Here is an 18,027-nt window from a genome sequence, read left to right as displayed (position 1 = left end):
TGGGCAAGCGAGCGTGATGAAAAAGTATAGAGGCAGCCCAACTGACCGGTTCAGGCCTCATCTTGCAAGGGCAGGGGACCTTTGATTCCTGACAGCTTCATTTCGAATAGGTTATCGCGGCTGACGGGTACGTGCCTGGGCATGGTATGCGCTGCGCAGCACCTCATGCGCAACACCGGCAGCACAATGCAGCAGGAACATCAGCAACATCATCACCATCAGCAATATCGAAGCAGTCTCGGATCCCATGAGCAGCGCCGCAGTATTGAGCTGACCCGAGAGGCCGGACACCATCCATCCACAATCCACAGGCGAGGGCGCCCCGTCGAAAGGCGCGGGCAGTTCCCCTGTTGGTCCATTTGGTCCCCTGGAGCTCGGATCGCATGGCTGTCATGGTGGCTTTGTTCGTCCAGCTGGGCTCCTCGGTGGAACGTGCTGGCGTCTTCTGGTCTGGAGTGCAGGCTCTGAAGGATGGAGGCTTGTAAGTGACGACCACAGCGCTTGAAACGCACCTCCATTCGATGGATTCCCTCGTTGGGATTCCCGAGTCCTCTTTGCAACAGGCAATTTAGTCTTGGGCACCCAATAGAAGCTCTGCCGACCCTGTTGAACAAGACGGCAGGGAGACAGCAAGTATCGTCAATCCAATGGACAAACGGCGTCCACCGCGGCAGCAGAATTCCTCGTTTCTGCGTCTGTCTGTTGGCAATGGCCCGCGATAGGCGTGGAAGTCCTCAGGGCAGAGAAACCCCATAGAGGATCCGCCGTCATCTGCGTCCCTGCCAGGGCTCACCACGCCTCGGGTATGCATCTGCTTGCCGCTGGACGCGAGCGTCTTGATTCATTCATCACTCATGGCTGGGAAATGCGAGACCGAGTAGGTCTACCGGCCGGCGGCTGAAGCGTCAATGCCGAACTGAACTCTACTCCAGAGAGGCCGAAATGTCGGTCCTTTGAGGCATCCTATCCTCGCAGCGCATCAACACGCATCCCGGTTGGATAAATCTGACTCGGCTCGGTGATTCTTTTTTAATTATCCCTGTCGGCCCTTTGCGCGCGTGCCTAGCTGGGCTGGACAATTGTCCGGGGTTTTGCTTTGATTTGAAAGCTTGACAGGGCGAACCTTTGAGTCACCTTGCCAGAGCAACAAGGGAACAACTCATCAGGGTCCAAGCCACAGAAACAAAGGTGATACAGAGGGCAGCACGGACGAAAAGATAAAGTCAAGTTTGAGCACGGGACACATCATCAAGATGAGGCAGAGCAACATGAAGCACCCGGCGATTAGCTGAACAAGGGACATCCCGCCCGCACCTACAGTACCAGCACCGGAGCAACAAAGTGACAACAAAAAGAACCCAAGAAGCGAAGCGAAGCATTAAGCTTTGTGCCGGTCGCTGACAGGAAGCATCCGCATGCCGAGGAGCCCGTCCGGATTAGACGGACATAGGAAAGGTCGGAGCACGGCATCGAAGCAGCTGCCGTCGCATCCCCGGCGACAAGGCCGTCCATTGCAACAGCACATGCATGTTTCGCTGCCGCCTTGTGAGCAACCCATCCATGCTCCGTCGTCGTCAGCAATGTGAGCTTTTGGTTCCGTGAGAGGCATCCGAGACAAGCGGATGGTTCCAGCGAGATGAGAAGCGCCAACAAGACGACGCCAAATTGCATTTTTCGTCTACACGACATGGTTTACAGCTTCACAAGGGGGCGGGCGAAAATTGGAGACGTCTTGTAAAATCGGAAACGCCAGCAAAGCACAAGGGACGGTGTTACAGGCACCACTCTCTCGCCCTCTCCATCCCCCCAGGTTACATACGCCGTAAAGTCTGAGCCCCGTTGATCGCATACGGCGAATACGCGGCCCTTGGCCAAAACGGAGCGCCAGCCCTTTGCCCAGAGGGAGGGTTACGGAGCGACGGACCAATGTTGGGGTTCAGAAGACGGGCTTCGCCTGGCCCCAAGAGCTTGACGTTGCATCGGCCAAGTCCCCATCCTCCACACCCCTCCCCGTTCCGTTTCTCCCTTTGGGCCTTGGCACACACCCCCAGAAAACCAGACAGCCGTGGAGATGGGAAAGGTCGGCAGCCCGCCCTGCCCGCCAAGTTCCAAGGCCCCCAGTGAACGAAGCTCCCAAGCTCTTCGTAGGACTTGAGCTAAGGACGCATGCAACCTGGGCGAAGGAAAAGCCATCTCTGGCCGTGCCAATTGATCCGAGAATACGCTTGCCCACCCCGTACTTTGCTTTTGGTTCGGAGGATGATGCCGTGACATGCTGCTCGTTCATCCCTCGGAGGAGCACCGGCTTGGACTCGGAAGGGGGGGCGTGTGTGTGCCTTTTTTTTCCAGCAGCCCATGGGGCCTTGCTTGAGCTGCTCAAGACATTGACCCGCTGCCGATCCCTACTCCACGGCGCGCCGCTCTTCCTCGACACCTCCGTGTGCCATCGTCGATCTGGGCTGGGCGACTACGTAGCCAGCCCAGCGCCGTATCTTGGACTCTAGGCCACACCCCAAAAACCGAACGAACAAGGCCGAGACGGTGCTATTTTTGCCCAGTTTCCCGTCTCGTCCGTTCATCCCGTAAAGGAGAAACGAAAAAAGTTCCTTATTAGAGTTGATTCCGCCCCAAGACCGCCATCGCGTCCAGAACCTTTTTCTTCCCCTCCACCAACCAACCCTCTACTTTTAATACGACGGTCTCCCCCAGGAATCAACAAGAAGAAGCTCGCACCAACCAAGGACCCTTCAATCTTCCCGGACACAAGCAGCAACCAGAATTACAAAACAACATCCTTCAGCCCAGCAGCCCGCCAGACAGACCCCCCCCCTGCTGCGACCAACCAGACTAAGCCTCAGCCACCTGCAGAACCGTGCTGGTTGCTCGCCCTGCTCAATTTACGCGGTTAACGGAGAGAGACATCGCACACGCCCCCCTTGACTCCTGTGTTCTTGTGCCTCTCTTTGTTTTCAAGGCTCCAGAGTTTCCAAGGCACCCCAGGGAACACACTCGCACACCACCCTTGTTCATCGCTCAAACCAAACCACGTCCTGCCCCCAAGGCGAAGCACAAAGCCAGCGCATCCCCATCCACCCAAGAAAGACAAAAAGGTCCTGGTCCGCCCTCCACCCTGGTCAGTTTCGAAATATCTATAATACATCGGCCATGTCCTCCTCCAGACCTTCCGGTCACCACTTTGGTTCTTCCAGCTCAACATCATCAACACCATCCTCCTCCGACTCTGACGTCTCGTCCACCGGCTACAGACACAGCATGGACTCAGTACAGCTCCCCATCGCCTCGGTCGAGGTGCTCCGCTGCATGCGATGCGCCCGGTCCGTAGAGGCTACCAGCACCGACGACCTCTCCTCCATGGGCATGGTCCGCATCGCCCATAACCTCTACTACTGCGAACGCTGCGCAAAGATGGTCGGATACAAGTAAACGGCGCCAAGGGGAACACCATCCTCCCGAACAGCTTCACTCACAGTGGACTCTCGAATACGTTTAAATCATCATGATGGATCTTGGGGTGGAGGGAACAATTGCGACATGACATCTCGAGGCATCCCCAATACACGCGATACCGGATGCCAAAAACAACAATTCCATCTCCAACAACCTCTTTTCCCACCATCGGCGCAAGGGATACCAGCTCGACCAACACAATGCCGCGCATGCAACCCTTCAACGCCAGCCGTCATCCTCCATGATGAATGGCATCCCCCCATCGCTCTAGGCAATCCTTCGGTCCCGACACATGGCAACAAGGCACATGGCTACATCTATCGGTCAAATCACAAATTGCACCCTGGACGGATTCGGCAAATGGACGCCGAGCAGCAACACAAGAACCCCAACCTCTTTTTCCCGCGACACAATGGGTATAACCGGACATGACAGGGTCACAAGCCCGGTCACCTATCTGGATTGACTGTGTGCGCGCGCAACACATCTGATGCGCCGCAGGGGAGGGGAGAGAGATGCACGCGCGCGCCCGCCTTGGGCTGAGCTTCAGGCGAACCCTCATGATTGGGCGCGGCATGTCCGGGATCAAGGGCCTCGTCAGCTCCCGGATCAGCAACTCCCTTACCACCCATGGCACATGGCTCAGCCGGCCTGGCTTGGGCAGGACGAAACCCCGCGGAGCATCACTGACTCTTGGGCAATCAACCCCTCACAAAGAGAATCTCCTACTCAGGAGAGACACCTTTGTGTTTGTTATACTATTCCCCCTCACGACTTTCATGTATCTTTTTCATTCTCGTTGGATGGAGTTTCAATGCTTCAATCAATATTCTTCTCTTGTATACCCACCTTTCTTGTTGTCAAATACCCTGTCTATTCCCGTCGGGCGCTTCGGATATGTCTTCTTTTTTTACTCTGGGCATGGGGCTGTGCATCCATCGTGAACCACGGCCTGGTGCCTGGCACAGATGCAATGGACACATACATAGCAATGGGATGGCCATTCGGCGTCTCCAATTGGACAGTTCACTGAATTAAAAAACTTGCTTCATATCATGCCATGTTCTCATCCACTATTTGCCGTTGAACCGTGCTTCCTCGCTTCCGTGATCCCCTTGTCCACCTCGGCCCAAGTTAAAGCCCTTACCCTTCTCACGATGGATGCCCTGGATGTTCTGACACCTGACCAGGTAGGTCTGCCATATTGGCTTCAACGTCTCTCCCTCCGCGCTACGTACGGACCGCCCTGTCGCATCGCTAGCCGCAGACGCCCAGCAAGGGTCAGGGATTCTATTTTTTCTACCCAACGGCGTCTCTTGCTCTCCTCTGCCTGGTCTGAGCCAATGAGAAATTCGTCAACTTCAACTGCAGCCCAAGACGCAGCCTGGACTCGCTGTCTCGCGGACACCCGATCCTAGTCTCCAGGGCCAGCCGCTGACGTCGCGGGCTCCTCTTTGGCTTCAGCAGGGAGGGCAAATTAAGACAGAGGCCTGAAGTGGAGAGAAAGTCCAGCTAATTCACACGAAAAAACAAACGAAAAATGCCAACTCAACGACGGGGGGACTAAAAGCAAATTTGCTGGCCCAGAGTGGGAATGGGGATGGAGACATGAAAACCCTCCTTCTTTTGCCCTGACCTCCTTTATTTTTGCGTGTGCCTTGTGTGTCTCTCCTCCCCCAGGTTTGGCTTTTGTCCCGCCTTTTCTCCACTTGGACCGAGTTTACTTTTTTGTTGATGCTGGTTTCGGTCTGGATGGTGGATCTTGAGTTTGACTCTATCCCTTTCTTTCGTGACTGGCGGTCTAGACTGAGGCAAGTACGGAAACGTTGCAAGTTCATGATATGGCTCTGGCGCATGTCATTGGACAGTGGTCAAGCATCACCAGGACGATATGCCAATCTACTACTCTCATCACATCAACTTACAAAAGCCAAAACACCCTTGGCGGGGAAGCTTGTCTCCCTCCTTCAAACCCCAACTGCAAGCAAACAGCTGGACTTTCCCCCCTCTCGCCAAAAGTCAAAACGTGCATCATATCCTTGGATCCTGTGTGCAGCAGCTAGAGGGCGATAGAGACCGTTGCCGCGCCGCTGCAAGCCATTGTCACCTAGCCAGGCGCCATCTTTTTTCGGGAGAAGCTCTGCTCCGCGCGCGGGGACGGGGGAAAAGCGGCAGCAACCAACAAGCAATACTACGGTACAGTAGCAGTAGAGAGGTCAAGACGCAGGTCATCTGCACCTCTGTATCCTCAAGCATCAACTCCTCCCCAATCCAAACAACCATGACCGCGATGACAAAGAAATGGTGGCGTAGAGTCTAAAAGGCCTCACGGTGGCATTTTTGCCGCCATGCAGAAGCAAGCTAGGCTGTACTCGTGTAAGCGAGAGGGCTTTTTTTTTCGCACTGGGAATCTCACAAAAGCCCATTCAGCTGGAGTGGGATTTCGTGAAAGAGGGGGACTCGGCCAGATTGCCGTTATCCTTTCACCTCCTCATCCCTCCCCAGCTCCGGAATGTGAATAGTCAGTCAAGAAGCGGGCGTCGTCCGTGGCGGCGGTGGCTGGCAAGACGGCGCGCCGGAAGACCGAGGCACCGAAGCTACAAGACTGCAACAGTGACATTCATCCAATTCCATGATAGCTGCAATTCTGTCATATGGGCGGTATCCAAAGCCATCCAAAGCCCTGCCAAGCTTTTCTTGCTTGACCACAGTAGCCCTGATGGAGCGCCCTTATGTCATGTTTCGTTTCAATTTCCCTCTCTCTCCCTGTAACCCCTGCCCAGCCGTTTTAACCGCCCCGGTTTATTAGCAGAGTAAGGTCAAAACTCGAACCAAAATAGCAGTCAGATACAAGGGTGTGTCCCGCAGATACGAATACCAGGCCCTGTGCCGAGGCCACCGTTCATTGGAAAGATTGTGAAGAAATGCTGCTGCCTTTGTTACGGCTGATGCTGCTGCGCCGTGAATCTTGTGTCTCTTGTCGGAGAGGGTGGTGGGCCGCCAGCCAAGGTGCAGTGCCGCAGCTTGGCAAGCCGGGGAGTACGAGTAGGTAGGTGAGATAAATGCATGTCTCATTTTTAAGGATGGGGTTTCAGAGAGCAACAACAGGCAAAGACATGGTGCTGCAACTCTCATCAGCCAGCCATCCAATGCATTTTGCATTTTGAGTTGTGATTTGACTTGTCCGGTGAAGGCCACCGCCGGCTGCCTCACCGGCCTTGCTCCGAGTCCCCGAGTCGTCCGTCACGATAAGCGATGCCGAGACTCTCCACGGTGATCTCACTTGCCGAACCCCCCGAGAAAGCGACACTCACCACCACATCAGTTCTGACGAAAGCTCAAACTTGAGGTTCCGTCTGTGTAGGACCGTTTCCGTTCCCACCGTAACGGACCCTCCCGGTGAAGATGTAACTGCGCACTGCACTGCACCTTTTGCGTGCATTAAAATATCCCAGTCTCCCCCAACCACCCCCATCAACCACCCCGGCCCCGACTCTTGTCTTGGCACAGCACACGGCGTTGCTTACAACGCTGCATGACGATGTCATAACGGGACGGGCACAGGCGCCGGTAGCGTCGATTTGGAAAGAAAAAAGGGCTAACGTGTCCATGACGTTAGAATGAACTAGCTTGAGGGTTCTTCATGTGCAAAGGGTTTTTTCACTTTTCTGACAGCTGTTGACAGCATCCCTTCTTTTGACGTTAAAAGTCTTGATGTGATGTCGTGAAAGAGCTTCTAAGCCCTTGAAGGCAGCTTGACAACGTGTGGAGCATGGATGAGCGGGAGATCATCAAAGAATCGACATGGCGACCCAGAGTCTGATCTTCAAACTCTCTGCAACCCGCGATATCGAGGCTCCATCGAAAAAGCGTCATATTCTCCGCGTAATTCCCAGTACATGGATGTAAACACACAAACCGTGCATGCGCCAATTTCTCCCGTTGCATCCTTGTGTCTGAATACCCTCATTCCGTCCCTCCCAACACAGGAAGGTCCCTAAAAAAAGAGGCCAAGACAAGACCCCTGGTTTCTTGCTCACTTACTCCCCTCTGTCGTCATCCCGTGTGCTGACCTCATCGTGCAGAACGAAACCCTTCTACACGCCCCCCTGCGACAAGGCTTGCTTGCTCTACGTTGCATCGACGCGGGAAACAGGGCGGCCGCGGGTGTGAGTTTGCTTTGGTTGGAACCGTTTGTCGACAGGGGGGCCGGTCAGATAAAACGGTGAACTTGAGCTGGTGAGGCGTGCGAGCGAGGCAGGCCGCGTAGGTAGGCGGTGATGAGATGTCAGAGCCGTTTCGTGGTGACGTGGGATAGGTCATATTCGTCTTAGTGCTGAATACACGCCGTCAGACTTGGCGGTCAGCAGCTTATTTGCTATCTCGCTTCTAGAAATGTTCCAATTCGTATACCGATGCCATCTTCATTGCTATTCGACGGTTGAATACACCGGCTGTATCAACCATGTCCTCCAACGCCGTGCTCCGTCATATTCCTACATGTTCCGTCCCATCCCATCCGAGAATTACCATATACCGCGGCTTGCGAGTGACCCTGATCCAACATATGATGTTCATGACATAACTCGTCCGTGCTTCAACCCTCCATGTTCACATCCGTCTCTTTGCCCAGGTTCTTGAGCAAGAAACTGCGCTTAAAGTACTCATTGGGATGCACCATTGTCTCGAGTTGGTTTTGGGTCATGACACCTTCATCCTTGGCCTTCTTCATCTCTGCCTTGTGTAGGTGTTCGAAGACACTGTGATAGTTAGTAAAAGTCCGGACCAAGACCCGTCTGGTAAAGAACGCGTCGAGGGGTTAGATGCTTACCGGTTACACGCCATGTGATACTTTTGCTTGTCCTTATCATCCTTGATACCCTGAATCACGGATCGATCATTCACGCCCATGCTTTGCACCAGCGCTGTGAGGTTCTCCATGCTAAAGTGCCTGTACGGACATCCGTGAGCTTCGCCGGGGCCTGGCGGATGCTCAGTGAGAATCTTTTGGCAACTGAACGGGCTGTATCCGCCTCCCCTCCGGTTGGAATCACCACCAACGTCGCCATATATGTGACGAACATTGTACCGGTAGTCCTTGTTGAAGGTATCGTCGGTAATCTTGTGGAAGCTGCTTCTCCAGAACATGAGAGACTCCTCCAGATTGAGACCAATGCCCTTGAGGAAGAGGCCGTATTGTAGACGACCGAAATGCTTCAGGTGGGCATCACGGCGCAGGGAGCGATGCAGATGGGACATGCAAGCCGGGAAGTGTTGAGAAAGGTTGTCGATATTGGCAGCGCTGATATGAGCACCCGGCACGGCGGCTGTGTTGGACGAGTACGCCGAGTCTGGAGTGATAAAGTTCTTGGAAAGATGGTTAAGGATAGGGGTCAGGCGATCGTCTTCGTCGAGTCGGGGCAGCGCACGAGCAGTCAACTACCAAAATCAGCATCCCATCAAAAAGGGAGGACGGGCCAAATTTACCTCGAGTTGGCGTTCTAGCCGTGAGCTGAACTCCCCAATGACCATACCAGTCTGTTCACGTCCTGGCACGAATGCCTTGCCAGCCTTCAAAAAGACCCTCCGGCTCTCGATCAACTCGGGGACTCGCTCCCAGTCCACCTTGAACCAAGAATCGTCTTCGGCATCTCCCTTCCTGCCGCTGTTGAATGCGGCCAACTCGGCAGCGTACTCCCTCCTCTCATCCTCTGTCACATCCTCGCACCAGTCCAGGCCTAGGGTCTTCACAAATGCTGATCGTTCGGCAAGATCGTCATCGTTGAGTCGGAGACGGAAAAGCATCGTCTCGACACGGGTGAATCGGCGTCGCAGGTCTTCTGTGGACGCAAAAGCTAGGCGGAGGATAAAGTGGCTGTAGTGATCTTTTTGTCGTTGCGCGAAAATCTTGCCCGAGCCTGAGCTGTTGGCCTCAAGGTTCAGATACTTCTTGAGGATGGGCTTCATGTGCGTAGCCGTCTCGGCGGGGGACTTGTTGCGGAACGAGCATGCTTCGAGCTCGGCGAGGACTACCTGGTGTTAGAGACGAAGCAATTCACTTCACAGGTAAAGAACTTGCCTCGAAGTCTGTCGATGGCCCATTGCTCAAACTGCTCAAGCGTAATGTCTGCCGTGGGAGGGTCCGCGTAAAAGTTGAGGCGATGAGGATAGTCGAGATCCTTGTACTGTGGTGTAGCAAACTGCTTCTTGCGGTAGTCAACGACATTCCGCCTCTTGGGGTCGATTCGGTTGAAGTCTTGCCGCAACATGTTGTCGTCGTCTTCGTCGAGCGTTGCTATGAGAAATGTCACAAGGTGAAATTCTGGCGTGGATGCCAGGGAGATGACGGGGAGCGTAAAGTGGGAGACGCGACTTTACGCGTCTGGCGTCGCGAGGTGGGGCCGTGTTTAAGAGCCCGTGGGCCAATCATCAGGCGCTAAATGCTGCTCTCCAGCGCCCCATTTGCTGTGGATCTCGCCTCAGGGATCCATCACGGTTCCCCAGGGGACGCGAGTAGGCGGACCATGATCACTGACTGGAGAGGTTGCTTGGCAAAGCATTGAGATATAGAATATGGGCTGTTATTCAGAATTTTATAGAGGGCAGTCGTGTTTAACTATGATTAATCTTGTTTTCGGTGTTCAGTCTCGAAATATCCATCTCTGGGTCCTAGAGGATCATTCAGAAGGTGTCTTAGTGGGCGCCTTTCGGTTGCGTCCTGAGGCGTCATGACCTCAGCGACAAATTCACAACTTCATCTCGTCACCACATAGCTTCTGGGTTTTCAATACAACAAGACTGGTCTTTTCGTCAGTCTGTCTCATAAATGCCACCTCAGCTCCGGAACAGATCAAGGCCACAGGAACCAGCAACATGTTCATACATGGTTCCTTTCAGAATCCCTCCAGCTGTGCGTACTTCTGCTCCCCCTTCTTCCTGCTCAAGGCTTACCATGTATCGCTAGCTATCTGGCCAGACTGATTCCAGCTCGTGTTTACTTTTCAAGCTTCCCCCTGAGATACTTGTACAAATCTCCCAGCATGCCCAGCCCATCGACCGAGTTATGCTTGCGTTGTCCTGTAAGAGGATGCTCGCTGCCTCCAAACTGTTCCATCTACGAGTGCCTGATCGCGATCATCACGTCTCTCGCTGGAGCTCAGAACCACCAAACCCCAAGGGAAATAGATGCTCGTGCTCCCTGACGGAGGATTTGCTACAGCGGTTCCGGCCTGTTGATTCTCGGGGTCGGGTGAGTCGCGCCTGGAGCTGGTGTCTCGATTGCAGCAGATATCACCCAAAACGAAAGGGATATTGGAGCGACGTTCTGCGGAAGATGAGTACACAGGACTGGACCGATACCGATTATTCACTCTGGGACTCGGGCGTCTACTGGTACAACTCTGGGTACAAAAGACAATGCCCTTCCTGTAGCGGGAGAGAATCGAAGTTGCGCATAGCAGAGATATACGATAACGATTGACGCAGAGAAGATGATATCCAAGATTTCTCATATTAACTCTATTTGGGTTCTTGGATGCCTCGCGAACCATTCTGCAGTCATTGTCACTCGTCGTCTTACCCATGTGTTTGCAGGGCCCGCATGACTTGGGGCCGATTCCTAAATTCTCTCGGTCGGACCTTCTTCCCCCGCTCAAACCCGAGCCTTCAAACCCAGCTCCCTTTATTTCACTTCATTTCATCCAGCTTGCGCCAGGAAAGATTACACCATCACGATATTGTTACGTCGGTTTTTTTGAGGCCTACGGCCATGGTCCTCCTGGTTGAAAGACGACGCGCTTGCAGACCCCTTCCTCCAGCGCCTTTTGTTAGTGCTGGTGGCACAGGCTGAACCCGGCCATGTCCGACCCCATCGATATCCCCCTCAAGAGAAGCCGCCTCGGAGGGGCGGCTCGTGGGACTCGCCCTTTTCCAGAAGATGAGGGACCGTACATGGGCTATATCGAAATATTTCAAAAGTATAGAGGCTAGGTTCTCCCAGGGCTTCCTCCTCAATGCTAACAAGTCAGTGGTCACATCTACCAAGCCGTGTCCTCCGGCTCCGGTAAGTATGTCACAGTCGGTTCACGATGCGACATGCCTACTCTCGCTTTCATCGTTGAGAAGAATAGGGTGACAAAGACGACTACGATAGCCGTGCATGGGAGAGATCTGAAGCGCGCGATTGCACGCGCCATTCCCGAGGTCAAGGTCAAACCATTTGAGCTAGCCCTCGACTTCAACACAGTTGTCAAGCACTATGCTGACTTGAAGGCCGAGGCTGCCTACTTGTCCATGTGGGAACCTTACAGCGATACGACCAAGGAACTGGAAATGCTGGTCAATGACCTCCTGTTGGAGCGTGCCCTCTATGATGGCCTCGACCTTGCATCCCTTCGAGAGCAGGGTATTCTCTCCAGCACACACATCCATGCCATCCGCGAGAGATGCATCGACCTTGGCTTGGCTGATCTAGAGATCTGCCACCGTATCGGTCAATCATCTGAACATCAAAAGGAAGAATACCTGAAAAGCCAGAATTACAGAATTTACCAGCTTGCGATGGAGGGCAACCTTGGTGATCTGGTCGCATTTTGCGAGCCCCTCCTTAGGTCCAGAGAGATCGAGGTGTTTTTCAACTCTGATCTCCTTCGGCAACTCCTCGACAAGGACTTCTTCGATATCTACCAGTACCTGCTGGATCTCATCGACCGCACAAGACCGACGGCAGTGGATGTGCCTGATCCTGACTACCCCGACATAACATACGATCCGTTTTGTGTCGCTATTCGTCTCGGCCATTACCCTACAGTTCAAGCCATGGTGGTTGAAGAAACAACCTTTGAAGGGTACATTGCGGACGACCTTGAAGCGGGCGTTGACCGCGTCTTAACACCGCTCCTAGCTGCAGTCCTGTGGAATCGCTCCGAAATGATCCAGATGTTCAAACAGTCTCCCATATATTGTGGACGTATGACACAGGCCGTTCACCTTGCCGCCGAGGTGGGGTTGCCGACTATCATGCAGACTCTCAGCGATACTCCCCAGATGAAGGCTGGGTATGGCCCGATGGTGAACAGGTATCCCCCACAGAGTCTATCGGAAAGGCTTCTTGAGCTGCCACAGCAGGACTTGTCCTGGATCAACTCGTCACCAGTTCCTCTATCACCTATTGGAGATGCGAGTCTATCTAGTATCAGCTACGCGGCGCATAGTTGGGGTCTTGAGGCTCAACCACCATGGGAGAGTTTTGCATCCATTACTGCAACCGACTCTCCCGCGATGGCTACTGCTTCCGTCTTCACGCCTGCCACGTACTCAAGTCTGCCTACCCCAGTCGAAGAAGTCATGAACCCACTTTCAGCCTTCTCTCCTGCTTTGCCGTCACCAACTGGGGTCTGTGTCTCTACGCTCGCCAGTCCGCATGGCTTCGGTCAGATGGATAAGCCGCTACCGATACCCGCACGGCCTAGGGATGTCCCTCTATTCATAGGCCACACTAAGAGCTACAGAAAGCGTCACAAGTCTGGGCGCGCCTCTCTGGTGCGGCTTGAACGGCGGTGTCAGATCGTGGGTAGTGTCTGCGGTAACTGCATCAATCAACACGAGTATCTAGAGATATCGAGTCGATGTGCCGATACTCATAGTGCCTGGAAATTGGGACTCGGATCTCTCCGCAAGATCATGAATAACCTAGCACCCTGCGGTCTCGCCGAGACTCTCGCCAGCCTCTTGGTGGCGGATGCTCTGGTCTGCCAAATTTCTCAGGAGGAAGGCCTTATATCTCAGTAAGAAACCATCTTACTCAATTTCTTTATCCTTTCACTAACACTGTATTTAGATTTGTCGCTGATCTATGGCGTTGGAGGAGTGGTCTCACTCAAGTTGAAATGGCCTTGTTTGACAAGATTGCTTGCGCTGCTTGGAACATCGACACCATTCCCATCTCAATTTCGAACACTTGCAAGCCTAGATTTGGCAACATGATAAGGGAGCTTGTCTCTTGTAAAACTTTGGAGCCAACTGGGACAGTGTCGCGTGGCATTCGATTAGAGTCGATCCAGCGACAAATGAAGACTCACGAGAAGCATCCGAGGCGCCTCAAGCGAATTCAAGAAAACAGCACTCCACAAAGCGTTGAGGATTTGCAGGATGGTCGGCCTCAATCTCCTGACCTGGAGGGATTGTGGAAGACGTCTATCCGCATAGAGGATTTCTTTGATGCGCCAGCTTATCACAGAGACTCAATGCTGCCCGAATCATCAGACGGAAAGCCTGTTCATGCCAGCGTGGCCATATTACTTGAATCGGTGGCCTTTACAGTATTTCTCGCAGCAGCATCGTGTAAGTCTCAAGTTCTTCTCTTTCACTGATGACACTAACAGTTGGGTAGCGACCCAGCATACCCTGGAAGATGACCAGCCGCAGTCTGTTGCATCGCCACTCTCAGTTGATAACCAATCCCGCGCGATGGTGGAAGAATTTCTTAGCCTGAAGTCTGAGGATGAGTTCTCGTATGATTCCGGCATTGGCATGGACTCACCCGTCAAGAACTCTGTAAGCCGGTACATACTGGAGATGCGGAAGGCGAGTGAGAAGCGGACTCGGCTGCCGTCGATGACCCCCATGACATCGAATTTGGCGAGCCTAGCAGGGTTTCGCTCACCAACGGACTCCACCGAGGCCATTACAAGTTCCATCTCAGGTGCGCCACCGGCGATGACGGCGGCGACTACTGTCTTGCCGCCGGCGGAAACGTTGGATACATTGGGTTTAGGCGAGACACCGGACGACCTCGACTTCCAGGGCCTTGGATTCCTTGACTTCCAGGACCCCGAATTCCTGGGCGTCGACCCCCAGGCCTTTGGGAGTTATCACCTTGATTTCCAAGCTCAAACGCAGGAACCTCAGAGCCAGGAGACTCAACATCTGGAGTCTCCTTTGCCGGTCAGCGACTCGTCCGCTGGTACAACACCCCCAACGACCACGACTACGACCAAGAGGAAGCCCAGCTGCCCTCAATGTGAAAAGACATTTTCGAGCGTGAGCAACCGTAACAAACACATCAGGGAGGGTTGTCGGTTCGGAGAAAAGTCGACATATCCTTGCAGCTATCAAACTTTGGGATGCACCAAGTCGCTCAGCTCATACTGGTACCGACAGCGGCATGAGGAGGACCGCTGCAAATACAATCCTTCAAGAGCCCGTCGATGAAAGAGATCGATGGAGTAACGACTTATGTAATGATTGGGTATACCCTTGGGCGTTCTAGGAAGTTAATTTTGGGGCATCTAACGCTAGATGCGTTATGAATACACAGCGATTGTGTGTTTTTCTTGTCGATTTTTGGCAATACCTTGGACAGCCAGTACAATCAAGACGTCAATTCTTTCAATGCGACGCATTCACGTTGGTGGCCTCAATGCAAGAGGCTAGCTTGAGCACTGCCCCGGAACTAAGGACCTTGTCCCAAAGCTACTGACAAGAGTTGGGGAGATCTGGGTGTGAGAGACAAGGATCACAATCTGCCTGCAGGTAGGCATTTCGAATTGATACATTTCGCAGGCCTTTTTAGCTTTGGTTTGGAGCTCTAGCTTCGATTGCCACATGCAAGTGACCTCAAGGTTTCTGTTGCCTGACGCCATCGACGGTCCGAGTCTAGAGCGCCCGCGCGGGAGGAGAACGGGAGCTATGGATTGGATTGGATGGAGGGGGAGGGAACCTGAGGCTGCGGCGGCTAGAGACGTTGAAGACATGACATGACGCACTGAAAGTCGGCGGGAAAAGACACCAGACAGAGCTTCAAGGAGGGTATGGCACGGAGAAGAACCCTGTCCAGTCTCGTCAAGTCCGTCGGTCGGGTACCAGCTCCGCCATCTCCACCGCGCCATGGCCCCATGGGCCTCCACCGAGTCGCCCGCAGTCGGGTCGTGGACGGGCACTTTTGCTGCAGCCGCAGGGGACGTTGGTGCGGAAATGCGTGACTTGCCATAGGGCTGAATGGCCTAGAGCACGGTACAGAACGGGCGCTGAAACATGTCCTGAGAGATGAGATGGAGGATGGATGGATGGGCCTGTTTCTCTGCAGCCATCCATCATTTATTCCCTCCACTCACCTTGAACATGTAAGACGCGCCAGGGACGGGGACGGAGCGACGGGGCATCAGTACAGCATGTCTAATGTCGGCCCAATGGACAATGCAACTTGGATGTCAACATTGGGTCCACGTTGAGTTGTCTCTTGAGATCTGTCGATGCAGATGGACCCAGACTTGCCAGACCCTGGCCCAGATACATCACCTCGCGAGACAACAACAACAGCAAAAACGGCCCCCACCCCAGCTGATCGTCCTTGTTGTACCAGGATGGGTCCATCCATCCATGATGGAGGGGCCGTCTGCAGAGAGCCCTTCCGGCTGCCTCGCTGGGCTGAGGCTGGAGGAACAGGGTCCCTGTCTCTAGGCGTCAAGGCGACCAAGCTTATTGGGTCATGGTCGCACTTTTGCTGGGTCATCGAGTCCTTTTTCCTTCATGCTTCCTTCATCCTCGTATTATATGACGTTCCCCCTCCCTCGCCCTCATTCATTCAGCTTCAGACCCAGTAACGGATCCTTCTTGGTGGTCGCAGCAATCCACCTCATCTGATAAGCAGCAGCAGCAGCTACTCAGCCTTTATAACCCCCTTCTATCCCTGCGCCTTCAAATCCTCTTGCTTACTGAGGGCAATGATCTAGCCCCCAATGATGGCTTCCTCCACCGTCTTCTCGGCGAGGCGCAGGCCGACTCCGGGAGACTCTGACGATACCGACATGAGCACACCGCGCTCTGCCCCCGGGAAGCGGATTCCGAGCTCAGAGTGGGAGAAGAAGAGGCCCATCATCACCCGCCTGTATCAGGAGGAGAAGCGCCCGCTCAAAGAGGTCATGGAGATCCTCCAGCGTGAACACGGCTTCACTGCGACGTGCGTCAACGCCTTCTTTCCTTGCTTGCTTGCTTGCTTCTACGTGACCCTCACTGGCCGGGTCTTGCTTGCTATTCTATCCGTCCTCACGGTAAATTGCATTGGATTGACTGGCTGACCTGCCTTCCAGCGTCAAGATGTACAAGTCGAGGATATGGAAGTGGGGGCTTGACAAGAAGCTCAAGAGCGACGAGGTCCTGGCCATCCTCATCATCAAGACGGAGCGAGACGCCCAAGGCAAGGCTTCCGAGTTCACCATCCGAGGCCAAAAGGTCGACCTCGACAACATTAATCGCTACATCCGACGGAATCCAGGACTGGTAGCTCGCTTCCGTGCTGGCGAACTGCCCAACGTCAATACTCACATAGAGGTCAACTGCCGAACACCATCACCCGCCCCGAGTCCGTCATTACCGCCGCCTCCGGAGACTCTCCGCGTCGAGCAGGTCCTGGGCCTGTTTAGAAATTACGTCGATGCGTCCTTTTCCAGCGGCACCTGGAAACACGAACACAACGTCTACTGCGTCAGCCGGAAATCGAGGGACCAGGGCGAAGAGCTATTCGAGCGCGTCATAACACTATTTAGCCTCGTCAACCGATCCATGATGCGGTATGACGATGTATCCATCACACAGGTCCTGAGCCCGGCCTTTGAGTCACTCAGGGTGTTGATAGGCTCAGAGAGCCCCATCTTCGTCGTTCGCACAATCTGCCTCGTATGGTACCTCAATCGACATCACCAAAAGGACCTCACCAAGCTCGTCATGAGCTACGTCGCTGGAATGGTGCCCGTCATCCTCGGCCAAAACAACCCAATGTCCCGGATATGGCAGATTCTAGGATCCCAAGAGTTCTCGGAATTCTACGAGCTTGCGACACGACTCTACGCTTCCCTCGTGCCAGACCTGGAGGAACGAATAGGACCAGCAAATTTATTGACCACAACATTATACGGCGACCATATTGACTGTCTAGTCAGCAACAACAAAGAGGCCGAGTCATTAGAAGTAGCCACGCGATATCGAGCAAAGATGGATGCGACTGGGAAACGTCATAGCTGGCTATCCGAGATTGCGATTACCCAAACCACCATCCAGTGCACAGTGAAGAGCGCTGAAGGGAGGAACGACGAGGCCATTCAATGCCTCCAGAACCTCAAAGAATACGACATGGACGATGACCAACAGGCCGTGGTGGATATCCAGCTGGGCAACTACAGCTACCGCATGGGCGACCTTTCCTCTGCTGTCCACTGGTACCGAGAAGCAATGCGACTCCTGGGCACACCTGACGGCGACGAGCGCTTGCTCGAGACGTGTCTCGCCAACCTGGAGACGGCACTGCACAAGCAGGGGGACCTTGAGGAGGCGCGGCGGTTACATCACTATCGCCTGGGCCGATTATCAGCATTCGCAAAGGACTCGAGCACCTTTGCAAGCCTCCCCTACCCAATGGACAAGACCAACGACCAGCCCGAGGTATCTACCGCGCTGCTCAGCCCCCTCGACGGTTCCAGCTGCTCCGGTCAGCAGACCCCTGATTGGTTATGGGGCCAGAGTGACGCGGTACCAAATGGGAGACCTCTAATAAGCTTGACCTGA

General features: G+C 54.0%; 4 protein-coding genes across 4 annotated transcripts; 3 read left to right on the top strand and 1 right to left on the bottom strand.

Moving 5' to 3' along the window:
- Positions 1-3,165: 3,165 nt before the first annotated feature.
- On the top strand, positions 3,166-3,444 carry NCS57_01253400 (uncharacterized protein; the record flags this gene model as incomplete). Its single annotated transcript, XM_053062206.1, has 1 exon — positions 3,166-3,444. One exon carries the CDS (start codon positions 3,166-3,168, stop codon positions 3,442-3,444), a length of 279 nt encoding a protein of 92 aa, XP_052908734.1.
- A 4,621-nt stretch (positions 3,445-8,065) lies between these two features.
- Positions 8,066-9,737, bottom strand: NCS57_01253300 (DNA primase large subunit; the record flags this gene model as incomplete). The annotated part of the gene is made up of 4 exons (XM_053062205.1): positions 8,066-8,228; positions 8,300-8,907; positions 8,956-9,497; positions 9,548-9,737. 4 exons carry the CDS (start codon positions 9,735-9,737, stop codon positions 8,066-8,068), a joined length of 1,503 nt encoding a protein of 500 aa, XP_052908733.1.
- A 1,499-nt stretch (positions 9,738-11,236) lies between these two features.
- Positions 11,237-14,679, top strand: NCS57_01253200 (C2H2-type domain-containing protein; the record flags this gene model as incomplete). Its single annotated transcript, XM_053062204.1, has 5 exons — positions 11,237-11,248; positions 11,299-11,444; positions 11,496-13,253; positions 13,307-13,809; positions 13,859-14,679. 5 exons carry the CDS (start codon positions 11,237-11,239, stop codon positions 14,677-14,679), a joined length of 3,240 nt encoding a protein of 1,079 aa, XP_052908732.1.
- Positions 14,680-16,205: 1,526 nt separating this feature from the next.
- NCS57_01253100 (Clr5 domain-containing protein) lies at positions 16,206-18,027 on the top strand (the record flags this gene model as incomplete). The annotated part of the gene is made up of 2 exons (XM_053062203.1): positions 16,206-16,426; positions 16,557-18,027. 2 exons carry the CDS (start codon positions 16,206-16,208, stop codon positions 18,025-18,027), a joined length of 1,692 nt encoding a protein of 563 aa, XP_052908731.1.

The sequence above is a fragment of the Fusarium keratoplasticum genome, chromosome 10 (assembly GCF_025433545.1).
Source record: "Fusarium keratoplasticum isolate Fu6.1 chromosome 10, whole genome shotgun sequence".
In the NCBI taxonomy this organism is placed as follows: Eukaryota; Fungi; Ascomycota; class Sordariomycetes; order Hypocreales; family Nectriaceae; genus Fusarium; species Fusarium keratoplasticum.
This window is presented reverse-complemented; position numbering and strand designations above follow the sequence as displayed.